Below are 20,288 nucleotides of genomic sequence, written 5' to 3'. Positions count from 1 at the left end.
TGATAATCCAACCAAAAACAACCAATCAGAGCCAGGAGGAGGGTCTTAGTGCTCATTTACTCCTGCTAAATGTGCTAAAGGCGGGAAAGAAACGACAGGAAAACCATTTAAAAGCCGTCATCGGCAAAGCTAACTATCCATGCTAGCTGCTAGCAAGAGGGGGAGGAGCAGCCTATATGCCTGGTTAGTGTTTTTGATATTGAAACAATAAAATAGCATAACATCGTTATGACTGTATATTCAAAACTCAACTTTATTTTAAATTAACAGTGGTGTAGAAAAGTATTTGGAGTGGCGTATGTTTTGTTTTCTTTACAGGCTTTAAAGTCTAATACTTACAAGTGTACATTTAATACTTGGACATGCAAGAATCATGCACTCAACACTGCAGTGAATCCTAAACATCAAGCAAATAGTTCAAAGTTTAATGAATGTAGTAGTAAGTATTTTTTCTACTAAGTCTACTAGTTAAACAGGGATAAACTTGTTGGTGTTATTTTTCATGCAGGAATAAACTGATCAATATTTTTATTGAATTTGATTGGGTTTTTTCCCATCAACGCCTCAACGCATGCAAAAAACCCAATCGCATGCTGAAATCTGAAATCGCTCAGAGTTGACTGAGTTTTGCTGCAGTACCAGTGTTTGGGGTTTAACAGGTTGCTTCCTGCTCATTTACCATCTGCAGCTCTGAAGGGGAAACAGTTTCATCACCTTTAACAAATGGAAAATGATTGCCTTCATGGCAGTGGGAAAAAATAACAAAACAAAACAAAAAAGAAAAAGGTTGAAGGTGCACCTGACAACTTCCATCCCTGCGGTGCAGACAGAGGTGGTTGAAGGCTGAAGAGGGTGTTACTCTCCCCTGTCAGCCGTGACAGAGGAGGAGCCAGAGTGTTGGAGAAGGACCGTCAGACACGAAATGACAAAAGGAAGCGAGCTGGAGACGCTAAAAATAAACCCAGCAATGAGAGCATGACAACTCGGAAACACAAGGTGAAACTGAGAAAGCGGCGACGAGACGAGGACAACGGCAGGGCAGGTTTCGATAGTCCTAATGACCCTTCCTTCTGGTTTTTATTGTATGCATGAGGAAAGGTTGGGCAGGATTCATAAAAGCACTGAATGAGGAGGAATAAGTATTGGACATGTTGTGATGAAGATGTTGGGTTCAACTTAAGTTAAGAAAAAATAAATCAAAACATATAAGCAAATTATGTGTACTGAGTGGAATAACTAAAATAACAAATATGGACACAGATCAAATGGGTAGAGAAGTTTGAAAAGGTACTAAAGTTACAGTCCATGAAACTATTAGGAGGAGGTGAAACCACCAAGAAGCAGCTGTTTGATGTCGTTAGCAGCATAAAAGACTCACAACCTGTAACTACTAACATGGCTAAGACCAAAGAGCTGCCCAAAGACACCAGAGACAAAATGACAGAAAAAAATCATACGTTGTGATTTCTGGATTTAAAAAAAAATTGTTTAGATTATGTCTCTCTCAGTTTACATGCACCTAAGATGAAAACTTCAGACTCCTCAATGAGTTCTAAGTGGGAGAACTTGCACAGTTGCAGGGTGTTCAAATACTTATTTTCCTCACCGTATGTTATGTTACCAGATAAGTTCTGTTTAATCCTTTTAAAGGATTTCTGTATTTGTGTGTTTGATGTGAAAAATTTACTTGCATTTGTTTTTTGTAGATTTTTAACTTCTATTTACAGTTACAATTTTTTTTTTTTTTTTGCTTGCGTCATTTGGTGTTTGCATCATTCACATGTTTGCAACACGTTTCGCCATTCATTGCAAGTTTAGAACCTGTCGGGCCACCGTAGGGAAAACATAATAAAAATAGCATCACAATCTTTCCTCAGTGGCATAGTCAAAGTCCAGGATTAAACTGAGATGTGTAAGGCTATAAAAAATACCACATAAGTTCAACTAACAACGTAATCAGACTGTTGGAAAAGACATGAAACATGAATCAAGATGAGTGGAACATTTGTAATGAACCCCATCACCGACAGCAGGAAGAGGTCTCAACCCATCCTTCTGTTGAAGAAGAAGAGTAGGAGTCGCATCTGGGATGTAGCAAGTGATGCAGACGTGTGTGTGTGTGTGTGTTTGTTTGTAATACCTTGTGGGGACGATTTTCCTGACATATACTACGTTGTGGGGACCAATTGCTCCTTGTGGGGACCGGAGCCTGGTCCCCACAAGGGGAAACCCTATTTTTGGGTCAGAGGTCAGAGTTAGGGCTAAGGTATGAATTGAGTTTTGGTTAGGGTTAGGTATGTGATGGTTAGGGTTAGGAAAAGGGTAAAGGTAAGGTTTAGGCTGAAGAAATGTATGGAAGTCAATGGAAAGTCCCCACAAAGATAGCAACACAAACATGTGCGTTTGTGCGTGTGAGTGTGTGTGTGTGTGAAGGCCCCTGTGTGACTCAGGCCCTGATCAACTCCCACTGGGTCTCCTGGGTTGCGCCGGTGCATGTTTTGTTTTTCACTTAAGCACACTGATTAAATCTGGAAAGATAGACAGTTACCATGCGCTCCTCACCTGTGGAATTAATTATCTCTCCGAAGAGAGAGGATCGCCCGCCCGGCTCCTTCTCATTTTCGAGCAAGCCAGCTGCAGCACGACATTTGAGCAGGATTCTGACGAGGTTGGCGGAACGTTCTCTCGTTCGCGAGCGATCGAGTTATCTTTCTTATTTTGATCGTTTGTCCCTTTTTTTGTTTGTTTGTTTTGTTTCCAGGGGTCCACAGGAGTTATCTTCCAGCAGAATGCCGAGCCAGCTTGAGGGTGCAATGGGCGCGCTGATAACGGTTTTCTACAACTACTCTGGAAACGATGGCGATAAACACAAGCTCAACAAGGGCGAGCTGAAGGAGCTGCTGCACAGCGAGCTCACAGACTTCCTCACGGTAAAGTAGACCCACGCTGCGGACATGGATGTGGTTTCCCTCCGATTTTTATGCAATACATCAAATTTCTTGCTTCAGATTGCAGACTTACATTAACAACTCCATTAAGTTTCTTGTTTCTACCCAGCTATATGATAAGTGCAGTAACTTGCTTAAGGATATTTGGCTCTTTGGAGGAAGAGACATTTAATTAAGCAAAGCTGTTTTTCAGATAATTTACCATTCTGACCTTGCGAGAGGAAATTGATTTTCACCGATTGCTATCCTGCAGTCACAGAGTGGACCCGCTGCTCTTACATCATCGCATGTTGACAGAGTAAAAGGGCGGGGAGGGGGAGACAAATAGGGTCATTTGAGATAAGTCCAGATTCTGGGTTCGTGCGACAGCGCTGCGGAAAGCCTGCAATTCCCAATGATTGAAGCCAGAAACGACCAAGCGCCTCAAACCTCAGACACCTTCAGACGTCTTTCTCTCCGCCGCTCATTCTCCTTCCGTCCAGGCGGGCAGGAAGCCTCAGGTGCATATAAATCACAATCAGCGTCACCGTCATCATGAGTGGCCCCCATATCGGCTCCAAATATAGACGTGATGTCACCACGGCCCTGTGAGCCACACTCACCCTTGAGAAAAAGATGCAACTGGGACAGGACGTCCACCGTCAGCTCATGCCGAGAGAGACGTTTGACCCCCAGCCGAGACGCAGGACTTGATGGATTACCGTGTGTTCAGTACAGATGCTGATTAAAATGCTTTTGGGGTTTTTAGTTTTATGTTTGCTGTTAGGTTTTCCTCCAACTTCCCCACCGCTGACAGAGCTCGGTACAGATTTGTTAGAGTCCGGGAGACGCGGCCAAATTTGATTGGTTGAACTTAAGGGCAATCACAAATGATTGGTTGTTATTTGCTAAGATGCAGTTTCTGAACAAACTGAGCTCAAACAGGACGGAACAATTAAATTAGAAACGTCTGACTGGAGCTATTTTAGCAGAACTATTAGAAAATGATGATTCTTTACTGCAGTTTCTCAAAGCAAATTTGCCAATTTACTTAACTTGAATATTAAACTATTTAAAATCTTGCTGAAACCTTGAAATCAAGTGTAGTAGTACTCTCATTCCATGATGAGAGGACCCTGATGGTTTTGGGGTTCGAAGCAGCGGCTTAGTTTTCCAGACCTACTAAAAGACACTGACAAAATTTATTGCTTAAAAATTTTCATACCTTTGAACATATTTATAAATTATTTTCATTCGTTTTGACACGAATGTCAAAATGATTCATAGTTTTCTCAATAATCAGAGGAGAAAATCTGTCGATCAACCTCTTCCATTTTTTCTGATCGAGCTCTGAGTCTGAGGTTGGAAGGCCTCTGTACCATCGCCCTAATCTTTTGCTCCCTTCACAAATCAGATTCTAATCAGACCTCCAGTTCCAAAACATTAATATTCCATTCGGTGGAAAAAATAAATGTTGGTATGAAAACTTTACGCTGGATTACATGAGCTCGGCAAAAAATAGCCAAATTCTAACTCAACTTCAAGACAACTTTAATTCCTCAAATGAAACCAGTTGGGTTTGTTTTTATATTCACACAAAGGAATATTTTCCATTTATAGTTTTTAAATTGTCATTTCACAATATCTGCTTGATTCACACTTCATAAACAACAGCATGATGGAAATTAGTTTAGGATTCTCATCCTATAATCCTCATTTAAATCCAGCCTGTTCACAGTTTCAGTCGTGGTTCATGAATGGAGTCCTGATGGGCAGCAGAATCATGGATAACAAACACCTTCATTGTTTTTCATGAGATTGTCAGATTTTTCCCCCATGTTGAAAAGAAACAAAGAATTAAATATGACTTAAATGCTTATGAAGCTTTCTGAAAAAGGTGAAATGTAAAGGTTTATCCTCACAACCACAGATAAGATTTGTTTTTCAGTAGCAGCAACAGCTTCAAGGTTAAGAAGCTTAGCGTTAGCGCTGTGGCTAAACTAGCTAAAGCTGGATCCAAACTCTAAATCTTGCTACAACACGTAAGCTTTCTAGACTAGTTGTCATTGTAGTTGACCAAACCAAATTAATTAGTGATGTGCTACACATCCTGTGTTAGCCTTACTGTTCTTTGCTAACCAACACAGTAAGGTTCTAGTGAAACTCATACCTGATGTCTGCTCATAAAAACACAGTTACTGTTGTTAGAATTTGTCTTTCTAATAAAAATTACATTCGCAAACTAATATACTCCAAAAGGAATTAGTTCAGAGCAGACTGACTTTAACAACTCAAACCGTCTCGATCAAACACGACTTACAGCAAAGTCACATTCCACGCTCCTATTACATCAGCGATGTTCTTCCTGCATGGTTTGTGTTTTTTGACCCAATTTGTTGAAAAAAAGGAGAATAAGGCACAATTTGACATTTCCTTGATGTTAAAGAATTGCCTTTAGTGTCAGTTTGGACCTTTGGTGAAATGTTGAGACTGCCTCCGAGGTCAGGAAGCTAAAAAAGGAAACGCGTTTGTCTGGGGTCATTCGACAGCATTTTCACTCTGCTCCCTGGTGGACAGAGATGACAAATTTGTACCAAGTCCTTAATTCCAGTAATTAAACCAAAGCGGCAAGATGGCGAGACGAGAGAACCCTGCAGAAGATAGTGAGACTCTTCAGACCATCAGGCAACCAAAATGGCAACAGCAACATAAGAACCATCAGAGTAGGGAGGCACTGATGCCACTTCTTTATAAACAAAGTACCTACATTTGAGTACGTACCAATATTATTCCTATTTAAAGCCATTACATTCTGTCCACTTAATTTGAAACAGGTTTATTTTCAGTCAAATTTTAGTGGGACTGAATTCTTAGTACACTTTATATGTAAAGAATTACATTTTTAATGCAACCAATGGTTGTTCCATAATAACATTTTTTACATTCCTTCTTAAACAACCTGTCACTGAAATACAGCTCTTAAGTTCACTTGCCTTTTATATAGGAAACTCTGCATAGTACAATTGTCGACTATCCAGCTTGAGATCAAATCGACGAGGGACACTGGGCTAACACTGCTTATTCAAATATGGCGTAGCGACGTCGTGTATTGTAGCCAATACCTTATGGGTTAATGTTATTGTACTTTAGCTTCCGTGCACTCAGAAGATATCAAACTCACTCTTATGGACGGCATTGTACAAGGTAAACACCTGTATTATTTCCACGATGTGCAGGTTGTCCATTGACCTCTTTGTCTGATTCAGAGTTGGCCACAGAGCTAGCTGTTGTAGTTTCCTGCTGCTGTTGGCAAACTCCTTGAAGTCTCCGTTTAGATGAAGCAGCTCTTCAGTAACCTATTTGTTGCGATCAAGTAGCTGCTTGTTTACATGACACCAAAGTGACCAAAGTCTCTCATCCCAGCACCTTTTGAAGCTAGGTCTCGGAGTGAAACTTTTCTATAACACTGCCTCTGTGTGAAGTATTCCTCTGGTGCTAAACAGCTTCCTGCCTCAAGCCGTTAAAAAGCTGAACTCTTGTTGAGATCAAATACTAAACGTAAGTGCTGTTGACATGATTTTGGTTTGAATTTATGAAGACAACTCATTGAAGGTCTTGAAGGTTTTCTAAATGGTAAAGAAGGGATCTGACTGATCAATACTAATGATTTTCTTTCTCCAGTACCAATTGTTAAGTAGCATGAGCAAAATTTAATCAAGATTTTTTTTTTTTGCCTTACTTTTTTGTCCTTATTTGTGTTTGTTCACAGTCTCAGAAAGATCCCATGCTGGTGGAGAAAATCATGAACGACCTGGACTCCAACAAAGACAACGAGGTGGATTTCAACGAGTTTGTCGTGTTGGTGGCGGCCCTGACTGTGGCCTGCAACGACTTCTTCCAAGAGCAGAACAAGAATGCCAAATAGACACCTGGAAGCAAATGTAAACCTCAAATCTGCAGTTTAATCACTCGCGTCTCATATGTGATGCATGTACGATGAAGCCTTCACTCCTTTAAGACTCCTTTATCTGCTTGAAATAAGAGTAGTTGCTACTGCTAATTAGCTCTGTGACATTTCCCTTGAAAAACATTGTCGTCATCTGAAACCGTGTCTGTATCCCCTGATTGTGTCCCAACAGATGCCCCAGTCGACACTCTCTCCTTCTTCCTCAACTTTAAATGTCAAATGTATAATATCTGATATTTTCCCTGATGGTTCATTAGGCAGGAAACATTTTTCTCCCCTGTCAGTTTAGCTCTCAGCTCCCAGGAGAAATGTTCTCCATCCCCTCTGTGCGGCGAAGCTAGAGTCATGGAAAAAGTGTACGTGTTTAGCAGTGTTCCCTTCTACTGGATATTCCAGCTCTTGTTTAGATGCTCGTTTCTTTCCAAATGCTATTTGAATGTTTGTTTTTTTCTAATAAAACTAGGCATCTGACTTCAGTTCCAATTTATTCTTGAAAGCTGCTGTGTTCACGTTAAGCTTAAGTCTAGTCAGTAAGGCTACTGCATCATCTGTACCACACTGAAAAAACAGAATGAAACTCCCACTAAAAAATTTTTAAGTTGTTACGTGTGATCAAATTAAGTTTGTCAGACTGACTTTATTTACGTTTCTTTAACATGACAGCATAAAAAACTTAATATATTTACTTGTATAAACTTAAATTGATTACATGTAACAAATCAACTAATTTTTTAAAAGTTGGATCAGCTGTTTTCTTTTTTCAGTGTAGAACCTCTTCTAGGATAAGTATTCATTAATACACTGAAGGTTTATACAAAACAATAACTGAATAAAAGACAGAAATTGGTTAATAAGATCAAGGATAAAATGAGAGGTCAAGATAGCCATATTTAGTCATAAGGCAGTAAACAAGAATTTAAAAAGAAGCTACATGAAGAATTAATAGCATTTTTTATGCAAAATTTAAGAAAACAAAACAAAAACTCTGTTTTATATTTTAGTTGTATGTCTCGGGTACCAGAGTTTGGTTCTGTCTGTTGAGGACCTGAAGTTAAAAGACATGGAAAAAGTAATGCCAGACTTTCAAAAGTAAAAAATGTATGACTTTTGTACATTTTCTAAATTTCCAAGCTTTTCTGGAATTTTTTTTACTTTTGAAACTCAGAAATTTTCAAACCAAAACATGACAATTTTTTAGATTAATCTAAAAATTTCTGAATTTTTTGGCAGAATTTTTTCTTTTAATCTACAAGGGCCCTAATCTACCATCATGCTTATTCAGGTACGTATGCCTAGAGGTAACAATTTTAATCCAAGGTTTCCTAAGCAACCCAAGCACTTTCATCCCTATCAACTTTGGTTTGATACTTGAAACTAAATATTTAAATCTTTAACGCATATATCTTTCAGAAGGACCACGATCCTAAACACTGATTAAAACTTGCTTAAATGTCAACATTTTTTCACTCCTATTAAGAAATAAAATTTTACGATGGAATTCTAGTGGCTTCATAGATAGGAACAAAAAGAGTACACTTCTTAAAAAAAACAACTTAGTTTAAAATTTGAGTCTTTTTAAACAGAAAATTTCCAAGTCGAAATTTTTTGACGTTTGAAACTTGTTTCTTAGCTAATTTTCTATCATTTCAATCTCAGAAATTTCCACGTTTTTTTTTTCTGGAAATTGATATCTAAAAAAATTAATTTGGAGGATTTTGTTTTTAATCTACGATAGCCCTAATACTCCGTCGAAGAATCGTATTGTTGAAATGAAAGCAAATAAACCATTAGCTCGACACTAATGCTACATTCATGCTAACGAGTAGTGAACATAAATCTCTAACCAGAGCTAACTACGGAGGCTTTCTCCCGCTCTCCTTCCGTGGATAGTCTCTCCGGGCGAGAAGCCGCCTCGTGTTTTTCGGGAAATAACTTGGCAGCTTGTGTACTAGTGAAGCGTGGCAGTCGCAGTCCTCACCGACCACCTGGGTCCTGCTTCATCAGCCAAACGAGCTGACACGTCTTCCCCCCTCAAGCAGAGCTCCTAATGTTCCCGGCTCAGCGAGGACAAAAGTGACTCGGGCTGTAAGGGTTTTCCTCTGTAGGTCCACTTCCCAAAATACCAAAAGCAGACGGCTAATTTGCTCTGACATTCTCCGCGGTGACGTGGGAGAAAACTATTGAAATTAAAGCGTGAGTGTGGCGCTTTTATCCAAGCAGATGGCGCCTGCAAAAAAAAAAAAAGAAAAACTCCTCTCCATTACAATGCAATTTGTCTGTGATTGGCAGCAATCAAACGGAGGATAATCATCTGTGGGAAGATGCCATGAAGTAATTATGTTTTTGTTTTTTGCATTTATAAAAAGGTTGTAATCAATGCTGTGAGTGTCAATTCATGATTTTCAGATGTGGATATTTATATTCTCAGTCTTATGATTGCTATCCTCTTCCTGTGGACGTCACGTGCCAGGAAAAGAAAAGAGAGAAACTTCCAGAGTTTCGTCTTTCCTGGATATCATAAAGTTTGAGTCATGGACGTTTCATTGCTTCCTGGGTCACTATAATCATTTTGTTTGTGTGGGAGGAAAATTACTCCAATTATACAGAAAAAGATCACAAAACAGTTCAGGCGACAATGTTTGCACCTGAATTTGCGAGAGTTTCTAACCACTAGACGGTAATTTAAGAATCTAGAAGGAGAAATGATGGAGTCTATTTTCTTTTAATTCAACACATGTGGGATGCTGATGCAGATGAAAGATGACTTGAGAGGCAAACAAGCTTAAGAATATTCTAAATAAGTTGAACAAATGTTTGCAGCCACAACATACAGAATCACAAATCTGAAAGTGTGCCGCTCCAGAACACCCTCCTTGTTGTCTTCAAACCATTTCTGTGTAGCTTTAGCTGGATGCTTCAGGCTGTTCGTTTAACACTTTACAGTGTGAAAGCAAACTGCACCAGATGAAATTGTAACAAATGTTGCAACTGTGGTCAAACCAAGTCTACCAAACTATCAGGTGTGAAAACATCCTTAATCTCATTTGGTTCCACAAAACCCTGGGTGTATTTTGAAAGCTCACATGTGCAGGACACTGATTGCTTGAATGGTGACTCATAAGGTACTGGGCATAGCTTTGAGAGGGGTACTCTTTCAGACTTTCTGATGAAAAAGTTTTGACATTCTCCCACCAAAAATGTCAAATTGGGTTGAGTCGGGCTGTTTAAGCTGATTTTTGCCTCTGGCTTGTTGTACAAGCAGAAACATTTCCCTTAATCCCTTCAGAGTCCTGCTGACTAGCCTAAAGCGCTGTGTGTCTTTGTTGGTGTTAACCTTTTTACTGTCTTCACGTTGAGCTTTCTTCTTTGTACCAACTCCTGGAAACATTTTTGCTTTTAAAAGCAAAATGCTTCCAGGAGTTGGTGGAATTTGCTGATGACGGACTGGTACTTTCGTTTGACTCCAGATTTTCTCCCTCGACACTCAACCTTGATCCCTGAAGATTGTGCAGCGAGTTGATTGAGTGAGATTCATTTATTAACGATTGAGAATTGCTCTCGCTTTCATTCGTTCGGACAGCAGCTCAGATGTTGAGCTGTGGTCGCAGCGTCTTAATGGAGAGATGGCATTCATTTCCATCGGGTGTCGGGCCCCTTTCAAAGGTTACGAGGACAGTCTCTCCTTCCTTCATGTGACATCCATCCAAACGAAACTGCCACCTGTGACAAATGTCTTTCAAAAAGGCCTCCAGCCTTTATCTCCCCCATGCTGTCCATTCTTCTGTTTCGTCACTTTGTGCGTCACCGCTTGTTTCGTAACTCATTAGGAGTGACCTGTATGTTTCTCCTTCTGTGTGTGCGTGCAAAGCGCTTTCCTTTTCTTGGCTCATATGTAGGACTGGTTGATTAGTTTATAAAGTGGGAAGACAGATAGAATAAAGCAAACTCCTGTAGGGGAAGTGAAGCGCTGAGGGCTGGTCAAACATTGGTAGATGTCGGAATAACAGCGCCTTACTTTGTATACTTTAAACATGTTGTTTCTTCAATACCCACATTTTCCCAATCGGCTACTATTTCACCACTAAATATCGTAGTAAATTCATAACCGTGAATGTCTATGAACTTTACTGGGATTTTACGCAATAAACCAACTCAAACTACCCCTCTGTCACCCGTAAATTAAATCAAATGCAACCAGTTTGTTTGAAAAGTTGCTCTGTGTAATCTAATCTCAGATGCAAAAAGCAAAATTAATCAACTAAAGTGCTGCATGTCGATAAAAACGAGCTAAATTTGACCACCCTAAAGCATTCTGGGAAAATGTTTCCAGTTCACAAATTAAGAAAACGAAGCACATTCTTTCACAACCACATTTATTATAAATTATTCAAGGACGTTTGCAAAGAATTAAACTAAATACAAGTAAAACCGAATTAGCATTCCTTCTAGGTTTGGGATGAAACTCAAACATCGACTAAGAAAGAAAGATGTTCAGTTAAATTTAGGAGGTCAGGACACTGAGCTCCTGAAAACAGCCTGAATGCAGCCGGAGGCGACTGATTGGTTGCCAGGTAATTTAAGACCTCACAGATGAATCGCACAGTGATAATTATGCAGAGGACGTCTGCGCTGAGGAAAACCATTGACAGCATTCAGAGACACATCGTCTTCCTGCAGTTAAGAAAGAAAATCAGAAGAACATAAAACTGAAAAGCATGACTTTATTCTTTATTGCTATTTTCTTATTGTGGGTGTTTTTATGGACAATAAGTGTAACCTTTCCATAGTTAAGTGTCGTATACGAAACATGTATGTTCATGTATGCAGTGCCTTAAAAACCAAAAGCCTTAAAAAGTAACAAAAATTAAGAAAAACAGTACAACAGTATGTATGTTGTAACAGGGAACAGGCAAAAAATCAGTAAAAACAAAAAAAGTTTGGAAAAAAAATTAATTTGTGGGTAAACAATATTCTAAGATGGGAGTAAATCCTAACTAGTTGCACCTCAATGATGAGCTTTTTTACTTAGTTAACTAAGTTTTATTTCACCAAACAAAACATTAAAGAACAAGTTTTTATTAACATTGAAGACATCAATAAGAAGTCATAGTTTTGATAACTTTTGACCCCCCCAGTACCTGGTTAATCCAACCTTAACTCAACCAAACATACCTCAGGTTCACTGTAACGCACTAAAACCTTCTTCCAGCACAATAAATCCCAACTTATTTTTGTATTATATATTTTTCTCAAACAGAAACGTGACTAAAAGTGACTTCTTGTCTATTAACTGTAGAATACAAAAAAAAAGTTTTTTTCTTATTGTGATATTGCCTGATTAAAACCCTAAAGAGTTAAAAATATCAGCATCCCACTAGAAATACTATAAATCCTGATTGACTAGGGTTGTATTTAGAATTTTCCAAAAGTTATTTTTACATATAAATGTATATATAGTGATAAAAAGAGTGAAAGATTTGTTTTTAAAGTGTAAAAGTTCCTATTAAATGAATGAATATGTATTAAGTGGGGTTTGGAGAGGCACAGCGCCGAGCGTCTGTATCTGTTCGGAGCTCACGCTGAGAGACAAATTGTTGATAATCTTCCCATCAGAGATGCTGGATTCAAATGTCAAGTTTAATTTCCTCAATCTGCAGCGCGGTAGCCGAGCTCGGTGTAACTACCATCACTGACAGCAATCTGTCAGTCTAAAACACGGCTCTGTCAGCAGTAATTAAAACATTTCAGTAAACCAGATGTGACTGATGTACGGCTTCAGGCCACAATTTAAATAACTAAATTACTTTTATATTTAATGGCCGGACGGCAGGGTGCAACCAGTGAATCCCATTGTCTGACGGCGGGAATGGACAATTGAACGCCTCACTGAGCGTAAAGTATCAGAAATTAGGTTTAATTCATTCATTTCACCTTTTTACACAACATACATCAACTCAAACCCCTTTTGAAGTGAAAGAGCTCCAATTTAGCTAAGTTGCATTGGATTCAGTCCGTGTTCATTTCATTTAGTACAATTTTCTGAAATCCAACCCAGTGGAATCAAATCTAATCACAGTTTAATGTGGGAAAAAATTACAAGCTATGGCAGTCAGAGCCCATTCATTCATATGTATTCATAAAATGATAGTTGCTTAAAAGTTATCTCCTAAAAGAAACCAGCAGATTGCACTGAAACGTCACTGACACGCCAGTTAGTGAGCATGAGGGGACAGTGGGAAGGAACAACTTTTTCTTTTATTTTTTTACTTTCTGAAGGAAAAAAACAGCCTTGCTATGAAACAACATTTTATAGAAATGCAGATGTGTTTGTATAAAAAAAACTGAAAAAAACTGAAAAAAGTGTTACAATGAAATAAGTTTTTATGTTTTCATTCCCTTTTACTGAGCTTTCTTTTCTCCCAAAATGCACAGACCCATTCAATAAATTTGAATATTAGTAAAAATATTATGAATATTTGTACTAATATCAATAAGCATACTAATATTAGTAAGATATTAGTATTTCACTACTAATATTAGTAATATTGCACTAATATTAGTAATATTGCACTAATATTAGTAAAATACTTACTAATATTTTACAGCAACTTGTAGTTTTTGTATCGTTATTGTAAAATAATAAGCCATTAAAAAACATAATGTAGAGATTACTCTGATTAATGATCCCAGTCAATAAATGACTTGCAGCAAAAAGTTGAATTTGTTTTTTTAGTTTGTTTTTCTTCACTTAAAAATATATATATTTCTATTTCTTCATGAAATTCAAATAAATTTATTTACATAGCGCCTATTCATAACAAACATAATTTCAAAGCATTTAACTCAAATCTGAAATATGAACAAAATATGTAAACCGAAACCAAAATAAAATGCATAAAATGCAATTTATGATGTTTTTATTTTTCTAAAACTAATACTTTCAATGTGGCCTAAAATCAGGTGTTAATCTTTTTTTTTTTTTTTTTTTTAAGAATATTTGATATGTTTTGCATATGAGGAGCCGTAGAGGTGAGCAGGTGGTAGTTTGGGGTCAAATATGGAATAATTCCAGTCGTATTCAGTCTGCTACTCGGCTTAAATTCAATTTATCGTCAGACCAGCAGAGGGGAATTTTACAGCATCAAAACACCGTTTGTTTGGTGCCGTTCATCCCAAACTGTGGCTGCAGGTGTCTATCAAAGATAATGTTCCTGCAGGACTGCGCCGTGTCAGCCTCCTCCGGTCGGAGATCACCTCCCACTTTCACCTGCTGTCACAGTGGGAGGAAATGATTTAGCAGAAACGGTCAACGGTGACGGCAACATTGTCCATCGTCGTAGGAGGAAACGTTGCAGGAGAAACTCCCTGGAAACCTGGGGAGGACTGGAGCGCCAACACAAAGGCTGATGCTTGAACCGCGTCTGTCCTTTTCATTGATTATTCATGTTTTACTGTCAAAGAACACAAATAATTAAACGTCTGCTGGAAATTCTGAACAATCAAAACATGATAATCCACATTTTTTCTAAGAATTGCATTGTCTCAGATAAGTGATGGATAAAATAATACAATTACGCAGGAGGACCTTTGACTATGAACAATAAACGCAACTTACCATCCATTGATCCCAACAGAAGGTTTTTCTTTTCTATTTCCAAATTTAGAACGCTTTTCTTTGAGCACTTTGGAAATGTTTTGCTCTCAAAAACCCTATGAGGTTAAAGCGAACCGTGGTTTGTACCTGTAAGTCCTAACATGTTGAAGGTGAAGGTGAAATTCGCAAGAAAAATGAGGAAATTCCAAAGATGTGGCACTGAACAGGTTGGAAACCGTACTGGACCAGAAGCACGGAAAGCTGTAAAACAAAACACCTTCATTCACAACCACTGACTTTATAGAAATTAAAAAAGCAAAATGTGGGAAAAACTTTAAGAATATACATCATATTTGTTGTAATTTTTATGGTATATCACTTTATTAGTTGTGAGCCTGAATTATATCTGAGGATTTAAGAAATAATTATCTATATGTTACTATCCATCACTCATTATGCCGATGATATTGTCCTTGCATCACATAAAGTTTCCTTTGAGCTACGTTCAATAACTTTTAGTAAGGAATGCTGCGCTGATTTATTTCTGATCTTTACAAAAGTTGATACGGAAATAATCTTTTTTTTTTGCAATTGAACTTATATTTTAGATTGCTATATTGCTGTTCTTATTAAGCCTAATATTTTGTGTCAACTGAAATAAGACAGCCACCACTGAATGCTTTGCCATGCAGTATAAATTTATTACAAAAGTGTATTTTTTTTAAACCAAATTTAACTGCATAACGGCACCAGATACTCATTTCTTTTATTTGTTTTCTGCATCACATGAACTGACTCAGCACAAATAGAACAGACGCAACGCTCATTTTAGCACCATTCGTCTTCAAGAAGCACAAACTCATAAGTAACTTTATCACAATAATCCCATGTTAATAATAAATACGCGTCATAAACAAAGCATTAAATAAAAACGACAGCTGAGACGCAACAACAATGAGCCATCAAAAAAATACAATTAAATTAAAACAAGAACATGGGGGAATGAATTCAAAATGCCAGTAAAAGTAGTAGCCTTAGGATATTTATTAGTTTTCATTTTTACTTCAGTCTCCTTCGATTTTAGTCTGGTTGAGGGGAAAAAAAAAACAGGTGACTTTAGAAATGTTTGGCAGTCAAATGTGTCACATCATGACTCTGCTGGGATCAGTTGTTGAAACAAAAATCTTCCACGTTGTTGAGTTTGATGGTCTGTAGCTCCTGGCTGTCCAGCGGCCTGTAGCTGAAAGACACGCGGCTGACGAACCGCCCGCTGGACACCATCCTCACCACCGTGTTGTCGCAGCCGATCTTCATGTGGGCTGTGTGGGCGGAGAGAGGAAGAGACGACGATGCGCGTTAGGTCTGAGCGAGGTCAGTGACGACGTCACATCAGCTGTGTTTCCATTACAAATGTAAGGCGTTAACGTCAGAAACCCCCCCCAACAACTTCGTAATTGCGGTGTCTCTGTGCAGTTAAAATCACATGTGAATAAGCTTGATTGCATGATAAATTGTTAAAAAAAATCTGAGTGTTGATCATGTGATGCGAAGAAAATTTTGGTGCGGCCGAAACACCACCTCATGCTAGCACCAAGACTTTTTAGCGAACATTTTTCAAAATTGGCATGTTTCCATTAAGGGGATTTATTTTCAAAATGTCCAATTGCACAATTATACGGCCAACATAAACGCAGATAATGTCAATTTAATGAGGAGGGAAGGAAGTGTGTGCTTACTGGGTCCAGTGAAGGAGATGCAGAGGTCTGTGATGGGAAGCAGTTTAGACGTGTCGATGCCACTTCCTCCCAGCAGCTGCACGTAATCCCCAGACTCTACACAGCCAGGTAAGGATCTCTGTGGAAATCAGCATATAAAAATGTGACAAGTTCAGCTTAATTCAAGTCAGTTCAGCTTAGGGACGCGCCGATCCAATATTAATATCTGTATCGGTCCTAATATTGGGGGAAAAAAATCTAGATCGTGTTTCGGCGATTTGTGGCCGATCCATCAGGGAGATTCAACCAAGTCAAAGTCCATCACCAATCTCTCAGTGCAATTATGAAATAAAGTCGGAGAAAAGGTGTCATGGCTTTAGTTTCAGCATGTTTCTAATTAGATCTACGGTTTGTTAGCCTGTGGCATTCACAACACAATTTACAGCTAACTTTAAAATTGTCTTTAGAAAAAAAACTAAGTTAAAAAGAGAGATGGAAAGCCTCACAGAATGTTAAAATGTTCAAATAATTTTAACATTTAAAATGATTTGAACTTTTGACTTAGAAATATTACTGCTATAAGTGAATATTAGTAAATTTATGAATGATTCTACTTTGAAAAGTTTTGCACAGATACCAAAGCAGAGTGGAAATATCAGTCTCAAAAATGTTCCAGTTGGTTCTTGTGCTGCTTGCAATGGGTGAAAATTTACAAAGCGGATTAGTCAAATGGGAAATGGAGGCTGGAGGCAGTGCGCCACCAGTGGTCTTCCTGTGTGAAACGGAGAACTGTTTGATAGAAAAGTAAGGCAGAAGACAAAGAAATCACTACAGTTTTAAAATGCCTTTAATTTAAACACGTCTGATACATCACCTACGTTCCATTCACAGAACAAGTTTCACACAGGAAGATGAATGTTGACGCACTGCCTCCAACCACCATTTTAGTTCCTCTGTTGAAACCTGTTCATTGTCTGTCACTGCATTTAATGCTTGCATTAAAAGTTTTAGATTGGATTTGTTTTTAGAATTCAAGCTTCTCCCTCCCTGACTAGCTTTTGCTTTAGACTCTGTGAATGTTTATAGATTTAAACTAAACTCAGATGCAAAGAGAGTTATGTAACGCAGGGAAAATATTAGCTGCTTTTTAACCAGTAGAACAAGCTAAAAAAAAAAAAAAAAGATTAACACTACCATAACAAGCTAATATAACTTACTAGAAAGAGTCCAGACAAATAAATTTTTGTGCACTTTGGTCTTCCATACACATGAAAACTCTATTTAATATCACTAAAAACAATTATTTGTGAAAACTACGACCAATGTGGAGATTTGAGAAAACTCTCAAAAGTTGCAACTTTTTTTGAAGGATTCTGATTGGCTGACATAGATGTAGAGCTTTGTGCTACACCGCCCCCTGTGGGTTTGGCATGTTTAAAACAACACTCAGAGGCGAATTTGTGCGAGTTCCTTTTCTGAATCTGATCCCGTGTGTACAATAGTTTTTTTTAAAGCAATGTGATGGAGATATTAATTTTTATAAAGACCCAGTTAAGTGTGGACAAGAACTGACTTCACAGTGTTTTTTTAAAGGACATGAGGTGAGAAATAGAGCACCTTCAGATTTAAAGGAACAGTAACATTTTGCTGCAAAGTTAACAACCTGATGCAACCCCACACTCTGCTGTGGCTGCATGCTGTGGTACATAATAAACTGTTCAATTATGTTAAAGTCTAGACTAGGCTTTTAAACTTCCAGAGTCAGGAGTTCTAATCCAACCCTTCTGCATCTTTAATGTATTTTATCTTGTTTTATTTTATTTACCTTAGGGAAGTTGCTGTGGTGTCCTAGGCTGAACTCTGAGATGTCGATTGCCACTGGATAAATGATGGAGAAGCTGCAGTTTCTGTGCTGCTGCGGTGTCACCATTGTGTAACTGCCCTCTGGTGACTGTGAAATGACATTGCAGGCTGCAGGGAGACAGGGACGGATCCAAACGTTAGATACATGCTGGATGGATGCACTGAACAAACGATTTGTTTGCACCTCATGACAAAGAAGGGTCTTGTTTTATTCTTCATTTCTCACACAGCAGTTCAAACAGGCCTTCAGCAGACGTGCCGATTCATTTACGTGCGTTCTTTTGCTTTAGGAGATACTTTCTGAATGCTACTCACGAAAGGGGTTGACATGCTTAATGACTGTCAGCGCGAAGCTGCTGCCGGCGCCGTGAACGCGGAAGAAGACCATGGCCACGTTCTGGGAGGAGCGCATGCTTTTCCTCGCGGCTCCTGAGTCGCAGTAGTTCACGTAGCGCTCGTGCAGAGGCAGCGGGTGATCCTGGGAGCTGGGGAACTTCTCACCCTTCATCACCCAGCCATCGAACATCTTTGCAGGACAGTTTAGCACACAAAAAGAGATGATTTTTAGTGGAAGCAACGCATAAGCAGAGCTTTACATGGACAAAATGTAAAAAAATAAAAATAAAAAATAGCTCTGGGCTAAATAACCTAGAGTAAAAATTAAGGATGCACGAAATATTGGCACCAACATTGGCATGGGGTGATATTTGTCATTTTTTAACATATTGGTATCGGCCCAATAAATAAAACTGGGTTGATATTAACAGCCGATATTTGTTTCCGTCTTGACTCCATTCATTTCTGGAAATGAACGATATTTGTTTGGTCATGTGACAGTGACAGTGATGCAGCACAGGATTGTGGGAAATTTAACTGAAGCAAAGTAGTCTTTTTTCTTCGGGGTGTCGAAAAGATAATATATTTAAGAGCAATAACAATATCGGATGATAAATATTAGATATCGATATCGACCCAAATTTTCACATTGGTGAATTGCTACTGTGATATCAACATAAAAATTTGAAAACAAAATCTGTAACAGGAGCATTTTTATTTAAAGAGGAAAGCAACAACTATTGTGCTATCATACTATATTTATCATTAATTTGTTTATAAATTACTGATACAAATAAAAGCTATTTATTGTTTTTTTTTAATTCTTATATGTAGACTTAAGCAAAAATACTTGTTAAATTGTGTAGTAGTATCACACTCAACTAACTGCAAAAAAAAAAAAAAATTTACCTATGAACTCCGAGAGAATAAGAAGCTAATATTAGCTGTCTAATTAGTCAAGCTATCTGCTCCGGTGGCTAGTGCAGGGCAACTGCTTAGGTGACCTGCTGCTTTAGGCAACGTTACCTCGGTAACAGTGATGGGTGGAGCTCCTTTAGGAACTGACATGTTTCTGAACAGTCTTGTACGCAAGAGAAAAGTGTTTTTAAAGTTTTATTTTTTCAGCTAGAGTCCAGGAGTCTGTTTTTGAGTAGGTTATTTGGCATGAAGGCTTAACTCCATGCTTCTAAAGAGCTTTTCAGAAAGTGTTGCTAATCTTGGCAAATAAAAGTGATTGGCTGCAGAAAACCAAGAGAAGCTTAAAAAGATGTTTAAGGGGTATTAAAGTAGATCATTATGCTGCCTTCTTACTGTGATGAAGTCTCCTCCGCTGCAGTCGACGTCCACGCTGTCAAACTCCACAGTGATCAGCTCGTTGGGCTCCGCCATGAAGAACGCTGCGCAGCTGAGCTGGGGGGTCTCAGCCGTGAAGGTGAACTGACCCTCCACGGCCACCATGTCCAGGCAACCTGACGGCCAATCGGAGAGAGGGATCGTGCGTTGTTAGTGGACACCCAGATTATTCAAGATTAAAATTTATTATAAATTGTTTTAATTATTCTTATTTAATTATTTTTTTTTGTCTTTTTTTTGTAAGTTTGATTCTTAATCCTCTGCTTTTGTTCTGCACAACAAGAATAGTCCTTGTACCGGCATGTAAAAATATTTGGTCAATAAATTTTAATCAGATTATTATTATTATTATTATTATTATTATTATTATTATTATTATTATTATTATAGCAATGATGGTAATGTTTATATGAGGCAAAAATGTTTGTTTATTTCTTTTTCTCTCCCTCCCCCCCCCCAAAAAAAAAAAAAAAAAAAAAAAAAAAAAAAAAAAAGTCTGCAAAAACAAAAACACCGGGAATTTCCCCCCCCCA

At 38.3% G+C, this 20,288-nt stretch overlaps 2 protein-coding genes across 3 annotated transcripts in view; one reads left to right on the top strand and one right to left on the bottom strand.

Moving 5' to 3' along the window:
- Positions 1-2,544: 2,544 nt before the first annotated feature.
- Positions 2,545-7,365, top strand: s100z (S100 calcium binding protein Z). 2 transcript variants are annotated; one of them, XM_015040282.1, is made up of 3 exons: positions 2,545-2,668; positions 2,762-2,930; positions 6,697-7,365. In XM_015040282.1, exons 1-3 carry the CDS (start codon positions 2,550-2,552, stop codon positions 6,850-6,852), a joined length of 444 nt encoding a protein of 147 aa, XP_014895768.1. In that variant the 5' UTR covers positions 2,545-2,549; the 3' UTR covers positions 6,853-7,365. The 2 variants fall into 2 exon arrangements, with proteins under 2 accessions (XP_014895768.1, XP_014895769.1); XM_015040283.1 differs by having other exon boundaries at positions 2,584-2,668; positions 2,755-2,930.
- A 7,800-nt stretch (positions 7,366-15,165) lies between these two features.
- Positions 15,166-20,288, bottom strand: part of crhbp (corticotropin releasing hormone binding protein) — an 8,649-nt gene continuing 3,526 nt past the window's right edge. Inside the window, exons 3-7 of the mRNA XM_015040281.1 lie at positions 19,714-19,871; positions 18,382-18,592; positions 18,029-18,174; positions 16,225-16,342; positions 15,166-15,807 (exon numbers count right to left, since the gene is read on the bottom strand). Of these exons, the coding sequence (XP_014895767.1) occupies positions 15,653-15,807; positions 16,225-16,342; positions 18,029-18,174; positions 18,382-18,592; positions 19,714-19,871 (788 nt within the window). The 3' untranslated portion in view covers positions 15,166-15,652. The remainder of the gene's footprint in view (positions 15,808-16,224; positions 16,343-18,028; positions 18,175-18,381; positions 18,593-19,713; positions 19,872-20,288) is intronic.

The sequence above is a fragment of the Poecilia latipinna genome, unplaced genomic scaffold (genome assembly GCF_001443285.1).
Source record: "Poecilia latipinna isolate Pla-1442-1.1 unplaced genomic scaffold, P_latipinna-1.0 Scaffold503, whole genome shotgun sequence".
In the NCBI taxonomy this organism is placed as follows: Eukaryota; Metazoa; Chordata; class Actinopteri; order Cyprinodontiformes; family Poeciliidae; genus Poecilia; species Poecilia latipinna.
This window is presented reverse-complemented; position numbering and strand designations above follow the sequence as displayed.